At 41.2% G+C, this 21,714-nt stretch overlaps 2 protein-coding genes across 2 annotated transcripts; both read right to left on the bottom strand.

Moving 5' to 3' along the window:
* Positions 1–118: 118 nt before the first annotated feature.
* Positions 119–3,474, bottom strand: LOC149114323 (kelch-like protein 12). The gene has a single exon (XM_089286801.1). It carries the CDS (start codon positions 3,155–3,157, stop codon positions 1,439–1,441), a length of 1,719 nt encoding a protein of 572 aa, XP_089142927.1. The 5' UTR covers positions 3,158–3,474; the 3' UTR covers positions 119–1,438.
* An 8,421-nt stretch (positions 3,475–11,895) lies between these two features.
* LOC149114324 (kelch-like protein 2) lies at positions 11,896–12,357 on the bottom strand. The gene has a single exon (XM_089286056.1). It carries the CDS (start codon positions 12,355–12,357, stop codon positions 11,896–11,898), a length of 462 nt encoding a protein of 153 aa, XP_089142182.1.
* Between the last annotated feature and the right edge of the window lie 9,357 nt (positions 12,358–21,714).

Below are 21,714 nucleotides of genomic sequence, written 5' to 3' on the forward strand. Positions count from 1 at the left end.
AATTAGAGGGATGAGCCCAATAAAATGTACTGCACAGCTTTCTGTGTATCAATAGTTGGGGGCTGCAATGGTGGAGACGATGGCGGACAGTATTAAGATATAATAAGGAACACGAAGATGTCGCTTGGTTGATTTATTCATACTTGGACAAGCATGGCTTTTTTTCGGAATTTCACTTTTAAGAAAACAAGGCTACCCCTGCCTGCTGCCAGGCTCTCTTGCTTATTGCTTGCAATCGTGATATCTTTTAGATGTGCTAATTCATAGTTTATCTTTTCTTTGTTACATTATCTGCCTACCACATATACTTTTTATTGTGACTACCCAGTGGCAGATCCAGACCTTTAGCTAAGGGGGGGGGGGGGGGGGGGAGTGGTGGAAAAGGGCGAGGGGGCGGCTTTTCTTCCTTCTGTGATTTTTTTTTATTTTTTACCCGAAATAAAGGGAGAGGGGCCTAGATCTGCCACTGCTACCTTTGGTGGAGACTTTTTATTAGACAGAAATAAACCTTAACGAGTTCCTATATAGTCTACTTTATATTCGCTCACTTATTAATGAAATCAATAAAAATATATATAAAAATTCCTAAATCCTGAATTATTCGTCTAACTTTCTATTCAACGAGTTTGCGAACAGAAAATCTAAAATATTCTGCACCTAATTACAATATCTAGAAAAGAGACCAATCAGATAATTGCACTAAGACAACCATTCTATGCACACTCATAAGTTATAAAATTTAAATAATTTGTCAATATTACTTGTGATAAAAATTTTGTCTTGCTCAGTTCTTCGTTTGGTTGGTTTTCATCTACGTTTCAAACATTTCACACACAAATACTTAACAAATCGAATGTGGTTTAGTGTTGTCTGTACTCGACAACGATATACGTCATCAGTGGTCAAAATTTCGCACTGACAACATTTCGGCTTGTAAGCGATCTTGTTATGACCAGTGATAATTTAACTCCTCTACCATATTAACTTCTCTTGTGAAATTTTATAAACTCAATTACTGTCAATCTCGTTTCCAGAGCCCTCGCTTGTCCCTTGACGCTGACCATAAAAGCAAAGGCTCTGGGCATGACAAATGATAATCTTGAGCAGGCACTCTTGCTTTGAAAATAGAGTTGTACCTGTCTTGTAACTTTGAGCTGAACGACACTGAATATCATCGATCTCTCTATGTAAATATATTTATAAATTCTACTGTACAAAGGTCGCAGGAAATGGAAGACTTGAAATGAAACTTTCCAGTAAAATGTTGAAAATTTTTAGCTAGAGACACAACTGACTCTTACCCAGACTTCACTCTGTCTCAGTCTCCATTAAGCCTGCCCGTAGGAGATCTGGCATTGTTCAAGTACCGATGAAATCTCACCGAGAAAACGCGTAGGCCGGTTGACCCGACGACCTGCTCTCGTTATATCCGGCGTGACTATTCGTTAATAACATCAAATTTGTCTAATACTCCTTTGGAGAGTTTCAGTACACAGCCGATGAAGGTATCTCCATATTCATCGTCTTCGGAGATCAGATTCACTGGTAAGGTTGTCTTCTCAATCCACATGTCCTCTGTAGGGTCATAGCATTCAACACTCAAGTCACTTTGGTCATAGACATTTGTGCCACCTAGTACATATAGTGTTCCCTCCAGACAAACCATACTGCCGTCTACGCGAGGAACTTTCAAGCTTCCAATTAACTGCCATTCGTTTGTCGAAATGTTAAACATCTCGCAGGTTTCCAAAAACAAATCCCAATTCTCCATCCCTCCGGCTACAAAAATCTTCCCCTCAGTTGCCACACCAAAAGAGTACGCTCTTGCTTGTTGCATGCTTGCAATTTCCTCCCATTTGTTTTCTACAGTGTCAAATCTCTCAGCTTTCAAAGCGAAGTCATCCTCTAGACTCCCGCCACAAGCATACAGATGATTGCCAGCCGCAACAACACAAGACCCTGCCCTGCAGCCCTCATGAGATGACAAAACCGTCTGCCATGAACACCGCTCAGCATTGAATCTTTTGATAGTGGATTTTCTGGATGATATATCGATATCTATAGAATAGAATTCACCTCTAACAAGAGTCACCTTACAAAGAGTTGTGGTGGGACACTTCAAGTGATCCAAAGTAGACCAACAATCAAGAACAGGATCATATCTCTCTGCCTCACCATCAAATGGAAAGGCGTACAACTGATCACGGTGGTTTATCATTTGAGTGTACTCGTTTCTTTCTGACAACCCGTCTGCTAATCGCTTCCACTCGTCTTTCTCTGGGAGATAACAGAAAGTGTATTGCCCTCCACAAGCAACAATGACGCGGATTTCAAGCCCTTTTCTCGGCGACTGCGGAAAATTTTCTTCACTTAAACAGCCAGGCAGCTTTATAGCTTCGGAGATCAACTTGAAACAATCAGAATTCTCTTGCACGAGCTTGTTTGTCACGACATCCCATAAAAAGTCACGCGATAGGAAAGCCAGTCGCAAGTGACGAAACAATTGTTGAAACGATGCTTTTCGCTCGCTTTTGCTTCGTTCGATCCACTTTAATATGATCCTAAACACATCTGCTTCAACAGCAACTGAAATTTCGTCGCTTGAAATCCACCTCTCGACTTCTTTAGCTTCCAAGCTTAAGAATTCATCCATTTCTGCCACAGATGCAAAGTTCGCGTGGATGAACTTTCTGGTGTTGGTGGTCAGTTCGTAGCACTGGTACATCTCAGCAAAATAAAATGTTGAAATGCAGTTTGATTTGGATATCTGTCGTTCTAGAAATTGCCTGGAAAGTTTTTTCAAGATCGGAATGACAAGAAAGTTCGCTGCAACGATAAGATCCTTCGAATTCTCTTGAGTTATCTCCACACTTCCTGTGTAGATGAACTCCAAAACATCTTCCATTACAGCACCCGAGATCTCTTCAAACCGAACAATCCCTTCTCGATTTTCTTTCATGTTGCTGTGAAGAAGCTTGGAGAAGAACAGGCTTGCTACAGAAAGCACATTTCTATGAGCTTTGAATTGTTTGCCATCTTTCGTCACCAAAGTTATGTCGCATAAATGATCTTGTCTTCGCAGCATGTTAAGCTGCTTCACTAATTCCACACAGAAAGCAGCTTGTTCCGCATCAGAGATTGGCCTTAGATCTTCCATATCCCAGAAAATAAACTTACAGATTCCTCTGGAACCATTTAGATGTCCGTAAATAGCTCTAAGAAATCACGACCGGATACAGATCACAAAACGAGATCGAAAACGAAACTCTTCTTTTACGGAAGAACAAGAGTAGACTGGGAGCGAGATGACGTCATCGGATGATGCCTTGGAAGATTAGATTGGACTGGACTGGAAAGAATGGATTGGACTAGTAAAACGTGGACCTGTAAAACGTGGGCTAGTGAAAATCGCGAACTTGTAAAACAAGCACTTGTAAAAAGAATACTTGTAAAACGCGGACTAGTAAAATCGAGGATTTGTAAACCGTGGACAGGTGAAAATTGCGATCCTTAAAAACTAAGACTTGAAAAACGTGAACTATTAAGACGAAACTAGTAAAGTAGCATTAGATCCGTTCATGTCATTAAGCATAAAGCAAATTGCATTTTTTTACTTAGAGCACGGTGTCAGACACTCCGGAAACTCTACTTGGAAAAACCCAGATAGAAAATCAAAAATGTCTATGATCTCTACTCGAAGGTCTTTCGTAATTACCGGTGTCTCCATTCCTTCCATACACTTTCCCTATTTCTTATAAGTGCAAAACTGACAAAGCATTTTCTTATAGTTTATACATTTCGATATACAAAAGATTGAGTGAATTTTGGTGTTCACCGGAGAAAGAATAGTCATTCCCTCAGCGCTCAGGGAAGACATGTTGAAGCGAATCCACACAGCACACGTGGGCATGGTAAAGGCAAAAAATCGAGCAAAGGAGGTCATGTTTTGGCCCAGCATGAACAGTCAGCAGATGTTGTCTCAAATTGTTCAGCCTACACGGAACACCAGAGTTCCATTCCCAAGGAACCAATGATCGCACACAAGCTACCTGATCGTCCATGGAAAAATGTCGCAACTGATTTGTTTGAACTTGACAATGAACATTATCTGATTGTAGTCGACTACTACAGCAGATATTTTGAATTGGAAAGGATGTCCACAACGACTAGCTCGGCAGTAATCAACAAGATGAAAGCCATCTTCACACGACACGGCACCCCTTAGAAAGTGGTGTCCGACAACGGCCCCCAATTTTCCGCACAGGAATTTGCGCGGTTGGGATTTCAGCCACGTCACAAGCAATCCCACATACCCTCAATCAAATGGTCTGGCCGAGAAGACCGTTCACACTACAGAAGAGCTCCTGAAGAAGGCCAAGTTGGAGAAAAGAGATCCATACCGGCGTCTATTAGAATACAGAAATGCCCCATTAGATGCATTAACTACACCAGCCCAAGTTTTGATGAGCAGAAATCTGCGCTCTATACTCCCCACCACGAGCAACCACCTCAGACCAAGCGTTGTCCATCCTGATCTTGCCAGAGAGAGAATGGAGCAAAATCAGGCCACTCAAAGGCATTACTATAATCAGGGTGCTAGAGAGCTGAAACCCCTTGCAAGTGGTGAACAAGTTCATGATCAAACCAAGTCAGGAAATTGGAAGCCTGCCACCGTTCTGGGCCAACATAGCACTCCGAGGTCTTATACTGTACGTACCAGCAATGGAAGTGAGTATCACGTCACTTATTCACAACAAGATCCCTATGCGTAAAAGAAAATCCAGGGGGAAAAGGTGACAAACCAGAAACATCCACAACCACTTCGGAAGGTCACGAAAGTATTGAATACACCGAATCAGAAGCGATGCTTAACCAGAAACCCACAACCTACCCACAGACTCAGGATCCTTGCAATGAACCATACTTCACCCGATCCGGTCGAGTTGTAAAGCCACCTCTGAGACTTGACTTATGAACCAATTGCGAAAAACACTCTAAGGCGCAATCAGTTGTGTTAAGTGTTTATTCTGTTCATTCTGTAAGAAGAGAGATGTAATGTATGCGTTCGGTTCCCGCCTTCAATAATCATGTGCGCCTCGTTTTGGTGTGTGCTTTTACGGGACCGCCATTTTGAATGTTTAGTTCTTGAGTCACGCTACAGAATAGATAAAGGAAGGCATACTAAATGGAAAGAATACTTTACACATATTCCACACAAGAAACTTATTTCTGTGAATTACAGATTCCTTTAGCCCCAAATAGCTCTACGAAATCAGTCACGACCGAATATACAATCGACAGCGAAACTGTTCGGGAGAGAAACACTGGAAGCAAGACGTCATCGTGTAAGGGAAAATCAATAGACTGGACTGGACTGGACTTGTCAAACGTGGACTTGCAAAACGCAGACTAATAGAACGCAGCCTACAGAAACACAGTCTGGCAAAAAGCAGTAAAATATTTGTCTTTATTGAAACGATCATTTCTCATCCAAAGAATCAAATGTACTTAAGAGTGCCTGCCTGTAAAAATCAGACAAATTCTTAATTTCGCGGCAAGGGTCGAAAATTCGATTTCGCTCATATTTTCATAGTAGATAGGCTAGGGCATGACAAAAACTACTGGATAGTCTTTTTGGCAAAATATCCTTTTATTTCAAAGAAATATGCAAATTACCAACTTCCGTTAAAATCGTCATTTGACGCACCATTTTATTAAGCAAGTTTGAGAGCCTCGCATGCAAAACCACATCATTCTTCCGTCTTTAAAACACTCAAATATTTTTGTGCAATGCTTTAATGTGTACTGGGTTGGTTTTAGGGAATGTTGCGTTGTCTTTTTGGGTGCAAAATAATTAAATTTCGAAGACATGTATTTCATTCACTTAAAAGTACTTCGTGAATATAATTGATTTTCACCATGTGCGAAACCTTCAAATGGATTAAGCTTGTGGTGGTTGAATCGCAGAAGGATGATCTACAGATTCCTGTAAAAATTTCTTTGGGCAAATGATTGTGAGCGACGCGAGAGCTTTTCAAAATACGTCAAAAATGCAAATATTTGACCTTCCGTCGTCAAATTTCAATTTACAGGTTAGACGTAAATTTTAGCATGCGCCACATGACTTGACCTATAATAAGTTGAAATAGACACAGAGCTGATAATGTCGAAATGTTCTAACCTCATTTGTTGCAAAAGGCAGGTCCAAAGCCGATTTGACGTGTTCCTAGTCGATCTCTGACCATTCGTCGCACATAAAGCAGAAGTTTGCTTTTGTTTACACAAGGTTAACTGCCCATGTACATCGCCAACTGTCAACCTATTATTAGTCGAATACCATGAATCTGTGACCATCTTTCTGCGTATATGAACATCACTGCATCAAAGTCAAAAACGGCTAAGTCATTTGTAGATAGTTGCTTGCTTTGCAATGCGTCAAAATAATACGTTTGATCGATTGCTGACCATTGCTGATCATTGCTGATAAGCGTGTCGGCGCAGCACAATCTTACAGCCGTTATTTGTTCGTCACGCAATGCTGTCACGGCATATGCTGCACATTTTGATCTATTTTGTATAGAGCACTCTCAGGATAAATGAAACAATTTAATCATTGTTCATCTGTTTGTTCATATATATAATAATATGCGTATATTTATATAATCGTATTCTATAGTGTACTTAGCCTCGGTCCAAATCACGTTTGTTGTACGTTTTGATCTTTCAGACAACAGCTGATAAAGCTAGTGCCTGTACTCACTAGAATTTTAAAACAATTGCCATGAAACAAATTATAGATCAATGAAGCAAGAACTAGCTGAAATAAAAATAGGAAATCACAACGTGTCTAATTCGTGAGAAAAAAATACTAAATTTAATTAGCAATTACGTGAGTAAATAGCCTGGCCGTGCCATTTCATTTGGCGTATTTTGTTTGTCTAGTGGTGAGGCATTGGTACGTTTGTAACAGAAAATAGAGGACTGTTGTCAATATAGTCCAAAATTATTGTCAGTAAAATATTGTAAATAGAACACTTATTGACCGGTTACCTCCGCGGCCACCGTTTGGTCGTTCCGATAAGGGTTTCATTATTTTCTTTACCCCTATTGAGCGGCCACCCAAAATTTAAAAACTTTGTTTTGGAAAGGGCGATGGCAGATAAGAGTCTGAAATTGAAGGAGCATGACGAGTGATAATTCAAATACACGTCTATCATGATTGTCTTGGATTGACTCCATGTTCACCAAGAAATTTATAACCCGATAGTGAAAAATTAAATATTCAAGGTACACCAACCTCTATTTATGCGGCTAGCCCCATTAAGCGGTCACCACCCATTTCCCTGGGGGTAGCCCACTGTATTACATGTAAACCAAAAATAATTGCACAGCGCGAAAAGACCTAGGTATGAGTCTAACGTTACAGTATTACGCAGGGCATGTAGGTAGCGGTGGTTGAGTAAAAGATAACAACAGGGGAAATGGTAAACTATTCATTCTTGTCATTTCTTAATTTAATCTCTTCCTACGCAACACGATTGTGTGCTCCCAGTAGTTCCCAGCCTTACGGAGCCTTAGGTATTAGGATAGAAATTGTCCTACCCCTACCCCCTAAAATGGGACGAGAGCATTGCGTGACGAACAAGGAACCGCTGCAAGCAAGGATTCAAGCCATTAAACCATGATGATCAAACGTAATATTTTGGTGCAGTGCAAAGCAAGCAACTATCTACAAATGACTTAGCCGTTTTTGACTTAGAGGCAGTGGTGATCATATGTGTCGAAAGAGGGTCACAGATTCATGGTATTCAACCATTAAATAAGTTGACAGTTGGCGATGTACATCGGACGTTATGTAAACAAAAGCAAACTTCTGCTTTATGTGCGACGAGTGGTGAGAGAAACACGTCAAATCGGCTTTGGACCTGCCTTTTACAGCAAATGAGGTTAGAACATTTCGAAATTATCAGCTCTGTGTCTATTTCAACTTATTATAGGTCAAGTCATGTGGCGCATGCTAAAATTTACGTCTAACCTGTAAATTGAAATTTGACGACGGAAGGTCAAATATTTGCATTTTTGACGTATTTTGAAAAGCTCTCGCGTCGCTCACAATCATTTGCCCAAAGAAATTTTTACAGGAATCTGTAGATCATCCTTCTGCGATTCAACCACCACAAGCTTAATCCATTTGAAGGTTTCGCACATGGTGAAAATCAATTATATTCACGAAGTACTTTTAAGTGAATGAAATACATGTCTTCGAAATTTAATTATTTTGCACCCAAAAAGACAACGCAACATTCCCTAAAACCAACCCAGTACACATTAAAGCATTGCACAAAAATATTTGAGTGTTTTAAAGACGGAAGAATGATGTGGTTTTGCATGCGAGGCTCTCAAACTTGCTTAATAAAATGGTGCGTCAAATGACGATTTTAACGGAAGTTGGTAATTTGCATATTTCTTTGAAATAAAAGGATATTTTGCCAAAAAGACTATCCAGTAGTTTTTGTCATGCCCTAGCCTATCTACTATGAAAATATGAGCGAAATCGAATTTTCGACCCTTGCCGAGTTATTTTCCATTTTTATGGACAGGGACTCTTAATATAATTCCTAACAGGAAAAGAAACATATACTTCATTACTTAGGACTACTAAAAGTCGCTAAGTAACATTAGATCCGTTTATGTCATCTCGTCTCTTTTGGTTCATAATCTTACAGCCTCTACAGTGCTCGTTAAGTAAACCAAAGTGCCTTGTTAGTAAAGTATTCCCCATTGCTTGTGCTCTGTACATTCAGTTCAAATTTTCGATTTCCAGCGGCTAAGCACTTTGTTTTCAGACTCCCGGTTAAGACAAAAAGAACACGGCTTACCGCGCGCGTATTTCCTCCATAAAGAAAACCGAGTTTTTATTACTCTTAACTGATTACAATTAGTATTCTTACTCTTACCATACATTTTTGTCAGGCTTGTTCATCAGACGGTCGATCAGTGAAGCAGAAATTAAACTTGTTATCCAGGAACCATACACCTCATAACATATAACGGATCACTCCCAATTGGTTTGTCGCTCTGGGTTTTCCTTTATCGGAATCTTGTAACATGAAGTAATTTTTCAACCGGCTTACATTTAAACCAATAAAATCATTTCACTGTTCGCTGTAGAAAAATTAACAAAGCAATCATTGGCAGTGCACTTTGAGCATAATTTAAGCTCTTTATTCGCGCAATTTACAAAGACCAAGAACACATGGGAATGGGAGAGACGGGAAAATAACTTAAAGGGATGAGGTCAATACCGGGATTAACTCTCTCACCCTTGCTCTTTCCTTCACACAGGCTAGTTTTCGCTTCGGCAACAGTGTCAAATCTCTCCCGGGGAAGGAAGGGTGAACAATCGGTAAAAGCTAACGGCTGCATACGAGCCAAGTGGCCAATCAGGCCGGAGCTTATCCCAGTTTCTGTAGCATGAAGCGACTAGGAGTATTTCTAACAAGTTCGTATAGCCATTTCATGTGTACAAGCTTATTAATGAATGAGCAAATAACTAAATCGTAAATCATGATTCGTTAAACTTTCTGTCCCATGAATCTACAGAGGGTAAATTCAAATCTCCTGCGCCTAATTACAATATTAGAAAAGAGACCAATCAGATAATCACACTGAGACAACCATTCTGTGCGCGCTCACATGTTTGAAAATTTAAATTGCAAATATTACTTAGTCTATGATAAAAATTTATCACGTTTCGTTCTTCGTTCGGACAGTTTTCATCTACGCTGAACATTTAACTCACAAATACATCTTTTCTGCAGCCAACTAGCTAGAGAAACACTAAAGCTTCATTGGGTATATTTGAGACTGACAACGTTTCGTCTTCTAAGAGCTCTGGGCATGAAGTACTTATTTAACTCCTTCGCCGTATTAACTGCTCTCGTAAAATTACAGCCAATCTCGTTTCCAGATCCCTCGCTCTTCCCGTTACACTGATCCTAAAAACGGAGGCTCTGGGTATGACAAAAGATAATCTTGCTTTGAAAATAGAGTTGCACCTGTCTTACTTTGATCTGAAGGGCACTAAATATCATCGATCTCTCGGTAAGTACACACCAAACAATTCTAGTTTTCGTTCTCAACTTGCAATATAGCTAACTATCGAGAGATTTTTGTTGACTGAGTTAGAATTAGATCTAAAAAATAATGAAACTGAAAACTATGTATTTATAAATTCTACTGTACAATAGTCGCAGAAAATGAAAGACTTGAAATGAAACTGTCCAGTAAAATGTTGGAAATAGGCCATTTCCGAGTTGTCTTTTGCACTCTGTGTCAAAATGAGTCATCGTGCGAAAGCATTCATATGAAAATGTGTTTCTACTATAAGTTCATTTTCATGCAAATCAAACTCATTTTCATGACAAAAGTTTTCACAAGGACTCGTTTTGAAACAGAGGCAAAGGGAAACTTGGGAATGGCCTACCGTCAGCTGGAGACACGACCGATCTCGTACCCAGACTTCACTCTGTCTCACTCTCCATTCCGCCTGCCCGTAGGAGATCTGGGTTCATTATTACAACTGATCTTCATTATTCAAGTGATGATGAAATCTCACCGAGAAAACGCGTAGGCCGGTAGAGGAGAAATTTTTCCCTCGCGTTGTAGATAGTGGATCTCCTTCCCTCTTCCCGATTCAATCTCGTTTTTTTCCCTGCTTGACTATTCTTTAATAACATCAAGTTTGTCTAGTATTCCTTTGGAGAGTTCCAGAACACAGCCCGTAAATCTTTCGTTATGGCCTCTTGGGATCATTTTCACTGGTATGGTTGTCTTCCTGATCCACTTGTCCTCTGTAGGGTCATAGCATTCAACACTCAATTGACTTCGATATGTGTAATGAATGCCACCCAGCACATAGAGTGTTCCCTTGAGACACATCATACTGCCACACACGCGATCAACGGTCAAACTTCCAATTAACTGCCATTCGTTTGTCGAAATTTTAAACATCTCACATGTTTCCAAAGACAATTTCCAATTCTCCCATCCTCCGGCCACAAAAATCTTCCCTTCGGCTACCACGCCAAATGCGCACCCTCTCTTTTGTGGCATGTTTGCAATTTCCTCCCATTTGTTTTCTACAGTGTCAAATCTCTCAGCTTTCGTAACGGAGTCATCCTCTAGCAACCCGCCACAAACATACAGATGATTGCCAGCCGCAACAACACAAGATAAGACCCTACAGCCCTCATGAGATGAAAAAACCGTCTGCCATGAACACCGCTCAACGTTGAATCTTTTGATAGTGGATTTTCTGGATGACATATTCATCTCTATAGAATAGAATTCGCCTCTAACGAGAGTCACCTTACAACGAGTTATGGTGGGACACTTCAAATGATCCAAAGTAGACCAACAATCAAAAACAGGATCATACCTCTCTGCCGTACCATCAGATGAAAAGGCGTACAACTGATCACGGTGGTTTATCATTTAAGTATCCTCGTCTCTCTCTGTCAGTGCGTCTGCTAAACGCTTCCACTCGTCTTTCTCTGGAAGATAACACAAAGTGCATTTCCCTCCACAAGCCACAATGGCGCGGGTTTACAGTCCTTCCCTTGGCGACTGTGGTAGATCTCCTTCACATGTAAAGCTATCCTGGCTATTCAGCTTTACCGCACCCGAAATCAACTGAAAACAATGTAAGTTCTCTCGCACAAGTTCGTTTGTCACGACATCCAATAAAAAGTCACGCGACAGGAAAGCCAGTCGCATGTGACGAAACAATTTTTCAAACGATGCTTTTCGCTCGCTTTTGTCTTGTTCGATCCACTTTAATACGGTTTTAAACACATCTGCTTCAACTGCAACAGAAATTTCGTCGCTTGAAACTCACCTCTCGACTTCTTTAGCTTCCAAGTTTAAGAATTCATCCATTTCTGCCACATGTGCAAAGTTCGCGTGGATGAACTTTCTGGTGTTGGCGATCAGTTCGTCAGCAAAATAAAATGTTGAAATGCAATTCAATTTGGATATCTGTCGTTCTAGAAATTGCCCTGAAAGATTTTTCAAGCCCGGAATGAGAAGATAGTTCGCTGCAGCGATAAGATCCTTGGAATTCTCTTGAGTTACCTCGACAGTTCCTGTGTAGATGAACTCCAAAACATCTTCCATTACAGCACCCGAGATCTCTTCAAACCGAACAATCCCTTCTCTATTCTCTTTCATGTCGCTCTGAAGAAGCTTGGAGAAGAACGGACTCGCTGCGGAAAGCACATTTCTATGAGCTTTGAATTCTTTGCTATCTTTCGTCACCAAAGTTACGTCGTATAACTGATCTTGTCTTCGCAACATGTTAAAGTGCACCTAACCCCCAAATTTTTTTTTCGCTAAAACGAATCTACATGTTATTTGAAATACTTCTGCGAAAAAATTTTTGGATTCGGTTAAATCCTCGATTTTCTGTGCCCCGACGAAATCTCGAAAATAGCCCTAAAACACCGCCATTTTGTTTCACGACCGAGTTTGAGGAGAATGGGTCCAGCGGCTGTTGTGACGTCTACCCAGGAAGATCGAATATCTCACGTCCTCTCATTTCCTTCAGGATGGTGCAATACACATTCGAAAAGTGCGCAGAAATGCCTTCCAGAAGTGCTATCGGCTGTTGCAGCAACATCCCAGATCTAAAAAAAGATATCCTGTACAATTTACTAGCGATGATCGGTCAATGGTACAATAAAGACATAACGATGGTAGATTTTGTCGAACCGAAACAAGCGAACTGAGTCTGTGAGAACCATTGAAGAACTCTCACTGGAATTTGTTCCGCAGACTTTCAAACGCTATTTTCAAAATTTTCTGCTCAAAGCCAACCAGCAATTTGTCGAGATACTACCGACAACCTATATCTTTCAGTCCCACGGTATTTATAACATAGCCGGCAAAGTTGTGTGATCAATCAAGAGGCGTTACGACCAAATATACTGATGTGTAAATAGGTCGCAACTGTACGCCGCCAACCAGCACTTATTTCTCTTTCAATTTAGATTAAAGTCGAAGATTAATCCTTTAGAATTGCATGATAACAAAATTGTTACACTCATAGCGTTTTTCGAAGGTTTGGAAACCAGTAGTGCGACAAACATTCTATACATTAGTGTCGAAAATGACCGTGTAACATTATCTGCGGACCGCTTAGGGAACACATCCTTTTCGCTTATCCGACGAATTTCACTGCAAACTTTGAAAAAAATTTACACTGGTTATTTGGAGTTACGACTTAAAACGTGTGGCAATGTGAAATCGGTAATTGTATGAAATGTTTCCTTCCGCCTTGCTTCCCGTAGCTTCAAAAATGCAGGTCCAAACAATTCTACGGTTTTCAATCGATCGAAGCCAGTGTTTTGGAGATCATCAAGTCTCGAAAACTGCAACACTTACGTCGCTCTTATAAACATGAAGCATTCCAGAAAGTAAAACACAAACTGGATTTAATAGAACCACCATACCTTGACAAAATACATTCTCGCTACGGACAAATGTAAACAGGTTATAAACACGCGTGAGAGTCTTGTGTTTAGGTGACGAAATTACCATCCAAAGCAGTCCTTGAGTTTTCTTTCCTGCTTTTCGTTTGCCTGCTCCTTCGTATCTAGCTTTCCATTCCTAATATAGAAGCAGCTCGTCCGCAAAGAGGTCTTCCCCGTCGTCGCTTGAAATATTGCAAATTGTTCTCAAAGCTCTAAGCAGTGAGTTCACAGTTGCCGAACGTGCTCGATCGAAGTTTATTTCGGTGTCTTCCGAATCGAAACCTAACTCTGACTCCAGTGACGAAAAACAAATGATTCTGAAACAAAACTTGGACGTTTTAGTCCCAAAATATATTGGAACGATTAGCTTTGTTTTCCATTTTCTCGAGCAAATAACTGACTGAGGCGCCATTGTGTTTGGTTCCTGGGAAGACGTCATCAGCAACTGCCGCCCCAGACTCCCTGAAACGCGGTCGTGTAACACTTCAGGCGCGACTTTGAAAGGGCATAGCAAATCTAGGATTCAACCAAATTCAAAAATTTTTTCGCCCAAATGCTTCAAATAACAAGTGGATTCGTTTTAGCGAAAAAAAAATTGGGGGGTTAGGTGCACTTTAAGCTAGACATAACCTTGGCGAAATGCAAAGTAATCGACAGCTTTGTCATGGATTATGAATTTGCCGCCAACTCTGCGAAAGCTCGCCGGGCGCGACGTCACGTTTTCGCGCTTTGCTTAAGGATGGTAACTTGTTGTCGCAACCGCAACCTGAAGCCGTTCTAGTCCCAGTTTCTTATCGGTCGTCACGTCGCCGTCGTCAACGAAAACGTCTGTTGCTTAAGGTGCCTACTAATCCTGAGCGAGGGGAGAGAGGAATAGAGTGTATTCTTCAGATTGTAAACAGATCGGAACGTCGACATGTGTTTTTACTTCGCTGAAGGTAGGTGATTTAGAGTTAAAAAGAGAGTAGAAAGCGGCCTTAAATGCCTTCGCCGCTTCAAACACGATTGCCAGCTTGTGTAATATTTTACCAACGGGTTTCGCGTTGCATTTTGTGGTGGACCGTCTAGAAAAATTCAGGGATCGATAGCTGTGTTCTTGTTGTTTCTTCTCTGAAATCATATTCGATAAAAAGGAGAAGTTTAAGGAGCGAGGTAGAGTTGTTAAAGCTTTCAAGCAAAGTAATCAGGATACGACGACATGTATTATGTCTATCGATGACGCGGTAAAATTTGTTTATGGACACAAGGAAGCGTTTGTGGAAATCAGCCGTGGAAATTGCATCACTGACCAGAGGATTTAAATATAAGCCGTACTGATAGATAAAGGAAAAATTTATTAATGGTAAGAACTATTTACTTCCTGGTTATTTACATAGGTTTGTAAGCTGCAGCAGAATAAAAATCTGCTGAACTCAGGAAAGTTTTGTTGTATTGATGTTTTGCTCGTGTTTCCTTGCAAGGAATGTAATAAAGGTGCTCACCGTTTCATATGATCTTTCGTGTCCTCATTTTTTCAAGTAACCCCATTCTGTTCTTTTTTTCTTTGTTACAAAAAAAAGGGTCTTTCACGATCAACAGATCATTAAACTGTCAAATTAAAAAAAGTCAATCAACTTTTATTGGGCATTATTTACAGAATTAATTTACATCTGTATTATAATTAAATAAATATGAGAAGAGAAATCTATTTTGCATATGGCTATAGAAAGACTAAAAAAATATGTGTGTGGTAACCAGGGTATAGGGTAGCAATTGGCTTTTGAAGTGGTTACTACAATGTTAAGAAAAATGCAGAGAGAAAAAATAAAAGTCCTGTGCCAGTTGTTATTGAGTGGTTATATATGTGTGCTGGGGGATTCCATAATAACTCTGCAACAATTTTAATTAGCGTATTTGGAACATCTAATGAGGATTTTTGTACATTCAGGCTTGAGGAAAGGCTGCAGACATTACAAAACTAGATATAGGGCTATTCTCACCATTTTGTCGCCCATCCCCCACTGCTTTTGTTGATATCATTATTATATTGTTTTTGTTCATTTTTTACCTTTCAACCAGCTTACATAAAGCCTAATCTTTTGGGCGCTTTCAACAACAACAACAACAACAATTTATTTCAGTATTCCCATATGAGTACATGGTGTTACCAAAAATATAATACAGCTAAAATGATGTAACTATAACATTAGTATTTGGCATTGGTATACATGTAGAGGTCGTTGATATGAAGAGAGTGATTTATATTTGTGTGCCTCAATGTACATTATGGAAGATTTTTTTAGGAAAGTGCATGAACAAAATGAATGGGAAATAATGCAATGTCATTGCTCTTTTACAATTCATGTTTCTTAATGGTAATAAGGCTCTTCAGCCTGTTATACATGACCATGTACAACAACAAATCTCGAACGCATATTTTCTACGTCTTGAGGTTGATCAGAACATCAACCACATAGCTTTACTATTAATGATGGTTCTATCTCCATCTCCTTTTTTCCAGTATTATTTATTGAACTGCAAGAGCAACATTCCTATTTGAATTATCCATATATGGTCATCCTTCGAGGAATTTATGTAGCACTATTACGGTCTGAAAATTAACAAAGAATAGTAAATAATGGCAGGAAATAAATAATCTTTCAAAGGCTAACAAAAAGATTATGACATTTTTCTTATGGGGATATTAATGTAACTCTGTACACCTATAATGTTTGATTTGTTTTTAGTAGAGATAATTCCCACATTACATTTGGACACCCATTAGTCTGATGATTCGTTATCAGTTATACATGTATAAATAATTGTCTTTTATATTTGTTCACAGTTATTTGCATGGATGATAAATTATTGTTATTTAATGATTAATGTTATTGTGACGGAACAAAGTTTTGCTAGTTGCAGTTGCTTCCTAACTAAAGTGGGGAGAGAGGAAAGGGCCTCAAATTTCAGTTATGGTTATCTATGATTATTTTCCTTTACACATCATTTCTGCAAGTAAATTATTAAAAAAAAATAAATTTGAGTGGAGGCTCTAAAGCAAACTAAACTCTTACCGGACCACAAAAGGTTTGTTCTTGTTTTTGTTGGGAGGAGACTATAGGGGAGGTCTCAATAATAAAGAGAGGGGAGCTAAGAAAACAGATATTATATATATCTATAACAGTAGAAGCTTCTTAACAGATGGTAACATATACGTACATAACAATATGTGGAGGAAACAAACCAAATTTCATGTTCAGACCATTTGCTACATCATCCAGGTACGTAGCAGAGTATTATAACACGAACCTTTGACTCGTTTTGGCAATTTAATATCAACACATTTTGGACTGCTAGAATCTGATCTGCTTGATCTTTCAGAGAGAGAAAAACACACTCACCTTCGGATTTCCAGTGCCACATTTGCTTAGCAAGAGTGATATTTCTTCGTCTTTTCACCTGGCTCTAAGTTTCCTTTTGAGCTTTTCATAAAGGAAGACAAACGTTAGTTGAAACCCACTGTCGATTCGAACTTAATTTTATGATTTCTTGGGGTATGGTCAGCGACAAAGTAATTGTTGTATTAGCTGGTTGATGCTCAGTCTGAGTATTAAACGTTTCTTCCCACCTTCTTGGCTTGCTACAACAAAGGACGATGATTACGATCGAGAATGACATCGTTGCAGGCGACGTACTTCTTTGGTTACGTGGAAACTTAAACGATTCCTTCGGATCGATCGGGAAAGGTCACCATTTGTTTTGCTTTTCTTTTTCGTGAAGCGCGCCTGAGTCAACGGAGCGAAGGTGCCGCCATCCGGGCTGGAAGTAAAATGGAATGCGTAGAGCTTTGTAATTTTCATTTGTGCTGCGCATTCATTTTTTGTCAGCCAATGAAAAAGTTTGAATTTTTTGGTGTGTCCAGAGCTACTCGTCAACGACATTTTAAGACGAGTAGCACTGGGCTCGAGAATGTTGCGGTCCGGGATCATTTGCAGAGTAGGGACTTTAAGCAACGGGAACGCGGACGGCGACGGGGACGCCGAAACCTGTGAGAAGGCTGGGGAGAGAACGCCGTTGTGGCGGGAATTCACAAACATTAAGCTGCACCGTCGGAAACCGCGGTTTCCGCACTGTCAAGCGTATTGACATTACCGATATTCGTCCTCTGTTTATCAGGATGAACTAGGATGACTTCCTTGAAAGGAGTTCGCAATCAACTCTTGATAATCCACGATGAAGGTGTGTTAAACGATGACGAACTTCTACTCTTGAACGATTTAAACCGGTCTATTAAATGATCTCGACCAACTTTATGATTCCTTTCCTGATTTCAACTTCGATGGTTTGAAGACGACGAGTACCTGTCCGAATTTCGCTTCCACAAACGCAACTTGCCCCTTGGCCCCCTTCTCGCTGAGTTGTACAATGAAATAAATGAACTTATTACCAGCAGATGTTTAATCAGACTGGCGCGACAAATGCAAATCACTGTGCCGATTGATAAAGATCTATAAAGTAAACCCCTGATCTTACGACTGAAAATGGAAACAGCTACGCAAGTTTTAATGGTGTCTACCCTTTTAAATGTGTTAGAATTTCACCATCATGAGCCATTTGACATTTGAGTACTTCTTGAAAGGAAAAATTTCGCTTGAAATTCGTGTAAGTTGTTATTCTTTACATAAGCTTTCAAAAAGATATTTCACCAGATTTCACGGTACTCACATGTTCGCCGACTGGCTCGAGTTCGCTTCAGATTTCTCGACGTTTCTTTAAAATGAAATATCTCACATAACAAGAGAAAACAAGCATTAAAGTTCCTCGAAATTTGTAAGACGGGTTATTTAGCGTTGACACAGCAGAGGAAACGAAAGCGAAAACTCACGTTTTCAGACAACGCGAAATGAGCTTCACTCACGTCGGGCCCGAACGCAGAACGTCAACCTGTTTCCCGCCAATCATGCGCAGTGGACCTTTTGGCTTTTCCCTGGTCTTATCGCGTTCCCGTCGCCGGCCGCGTTGTCGTTGCTTAAAGTCCCTAGTACCGTAAATGATCCCCGGACTGGAAATGCTCACCTCTCAATAAAGGATGGAAATGTATGGACTCAGGAATTTGGACAGTGGATTTATAATTTATATGATCATTTTTTTTGTAATATTTAACTAGTTAAATTATGTTAATGTAAATGAGGTGATGTCAACTTGATTATCGTCTCGAGTTACGGACACGTGTTACTGTGAACTTTGATCGCAACGATCGATACGCCTCGTGTTTTTACTGACGTTGTATTTGTGCGTTTTCTCCGAGTATTCTGAGTTTTTTCTTCGACGCTATGTCTTCTAGAAAAGGCAAATGTCCAGGGTGCAAGACCCCAAAATCCAGTGACCAGTTCGGTACACCAGGAAAGAACTGTACGGGCCCCAGTGATGGAACCGAGATTCAGGAATCTCCAACGTCAGATGAGCCGTCAACGTCGGTTCTTTTGGAGGCCATCCGCAACCTTTCTTCACAAATGGAGACCCTTCAAACGCAGCACAACGATTTAAAAAAGCAAGTCCAATCGCCTCCGCCTCAGCCTCCTCCGGTTTTCGTCGAACAGGCCAGCAAAACAAACCAACAACCATCTCAACAGACCACGATCGCGCCCGTCTCCCCAGCTCCAACTGCGAATACCGCAACAGCACTAACAACAAACGTGTCCGAGAAGCTTTTGCAGGCGGCCGCTAAGGGTGAGTACATTGATTTCTCTGATCTATTATCCACCCTTAGCCCGTTCGCAAATTTGCCCAACAACGGAAGCATACTTCCTCCCCTGAGCGATATAAACTGTGTAACTTACGTAATCAAGGGGCCCCGAAAACGCCAAATCGACTCGTTTGACACCTGGTTACAAGCATGGAACGCATACGAGAAGGTGGTAATGGCCGCGCAACCATCACGTTACACTGAGCTTGCCTCGTATCGCGAACAGATTCAATTTGCCAATCGTAAATTTCGCTGGTCATCGGTGTATATATTTGACATTCACTCCAGGATGGCGTACGTAAACAAATTCAACTTGGACACAGCGCAAGTCTTGATGTCATTGATACCACGCTATACGCAACAGTCTTAGATGCCTCTGCCTTACGCCCTCACCTCCGCCAATGCTCGCGTTGTAAGTCCTTTGACCATTTGGTCAAGGACTGTACATTTCTCGCGCAAGACCAGATGGAGGAGAATTCACCGCAAAAATTGACCGATTATGGCGCCAGGACCTCCGTCGGTAATCAAAACCTCTCTTGGAAATACATCAGGTGGTACTCGCCCGCAGGCCAGGAAGGATGCAATCTTTACCGAAAAGCCTGCTACCAAGGTACCAACTGTAAGCGAGCCCACATCTGCAAATCTTGTCGGGGGGACCATCCTCAGGCCGATTGCACAATCACTCCCTCGGGTACAATCTTCGTTTCCAATTGACGTATGGCGTAATGTCCTTCGTAATCACCCGGACAGTGACTTAGTAAATGATTTATGACATGATATTGAACATGGCGTTCGTATTGGTTTTCACCATGATCGCTCGCCCTTGATTTCTCCAAATCACTTTTCGGCTACGTCAAACCCTACACCCGTCGCTATGGAAATGGAACGGGAGCTTTTTTTGAACAGAAAGGTCGGGCCTTTCCTTTCACCCCCTTTTTTGGAATTTTGTCGGATCGCCGATGGGTGCTATTCCGAAGAAGCACTCGCAGCCTACTAAATGGCGTATCAAAACCGATCTTTCGTGGCCTGCAGGCCAATCCGTCAACGATGCCATTCCTAAAGAGTTCTACACGTGCTCTTACGACTCACTAGACAATGCTATCGCCTACCTGAAACTGTTTGGACCCAATGTTCTTATGAGCAAACTCAATCTTTCCGACGCCTTTCGCCACATCCTGGTTGACCCCCTTGACTGGGAACTCCTAGGATCCACATGGCCAATCGTAACATCCGACGGTTCCACACAAACCGGCTATTTCTTCGATATGTTCCTTCTGTTTGGTCTTCGCAGTTCGCCAGCGCTCTTTCTGAAATTTATTGACGGTTTGCGGTATGCGATGGCCGAACGTGGCGCCACACCCCTTTGGAATTACTTGGATGACTTTTGGACTTGTGGCCCTCCCGCTCCTGACGACTCCTGCGCTCAGACTCTTGACATCGTGCTTTGTACATGCTCTGACATGGGATTCGCTGTCAATCCTGAAAAAACGGTTCGCCCTACAACAACCTTGGTTCTCCTTGGAGTTCAACTGGACACCGTCACCCAAGAGATGCGCATCGACTCCTCTCGTCTCACGGAAATAATCAACCTACTTAACACGTGGTCCACCAAACGCCGTTGTACCAAACGACAACTACAATCTCTTATCGGCAAGTTACACTTCATTTGCAACGTTTGCCGCCCCGGGAGAACTTTCCTCCGCCGTATGATTGACGTCCTTTGCAAAGTCCATCATCCCACCCATCACCTTCGCTTAAACCGCGCCTTTTACATGGACCTTTCATGGTGGAGGATTTTTCTTCCGTCTTGGAACAGCTCTAGCTTTTTCTTCGATGACGAATGGATCTCGTCTACACATCTTTAGAACTTTACACTGACGCCTGTGCATCTGGCTTCGGAGCCTACTTTTCAGGCAACTGGTTGTATGGATTATTTGCGGACCATGATATTCCCAATTCCCGATCAATCACGTTTAAAGAACTCTACGCCATTGCTACAGCGGTCCACACCTGGTCAGACTCGCTCGCTGGTCGCAATATTCTTTTCCACTGCGATAACTTGTCAGTCGTGCATATTTTGTCTAGCGGTACAAGCAAATGCCGACATATCATGATCCTCCTCCGTTTCCTGTTTTACACGTGCGCTCATCACAATATTATGCTACGGGCAATACACATAAACGGTGTTGATAACAACTGGGCTGACGCTCTTTCTCGTTCGCAGGTCGACAAGTCGACAAGTAAAGGCGCACGAGTACTTCGCTGGAGGGCTAGCCGACTCATCTCATCGCACCTACAATAGCGCCCAGCGACAGTTTCTACAATTCTGCCGGGAATTCTCTTTCGACCCTCTCCCAGCCTCTGAGGACACCCTTATACTGTTCGCTACGCACCTCGCCCAACGAATAAAGCCTGAATTAATTACCGTCTACCTCGCCGCGGTACGCTCTCTTCAAG

The sequence above is a fragment of the Orbicella faveolata genome, unplaced genomic scaffold, assembly GCF_042242905.1.
Source record: "Orbicella faveolata isolate gen_17 unplaced genomic scaffold, um_ofav_v1 contig_14, whole genome shotgun sequence".
NCBI lineage: Eukaryota > Metazoa > Cnidaria > Anthozoa > Scleractinia > Merulinidae > Orbicella > Orbicella faveolata.

Coding starts and splice junctions, on each gene's coding strand:
- LOC149114323 (XM_089286801.1), bottom strand. CDS start 3,157: ATGGAAGATCTAAGGCCAATCTCTGATGCGGAACAAGCTGCTTTCTGT.
- LOC149114324 (XM_089286056.1), bottom strand. CDS start 12,357: ATGTTGCGAAGACAAGATCAGTTATACGACGTAACTTTGGTGACGAAA.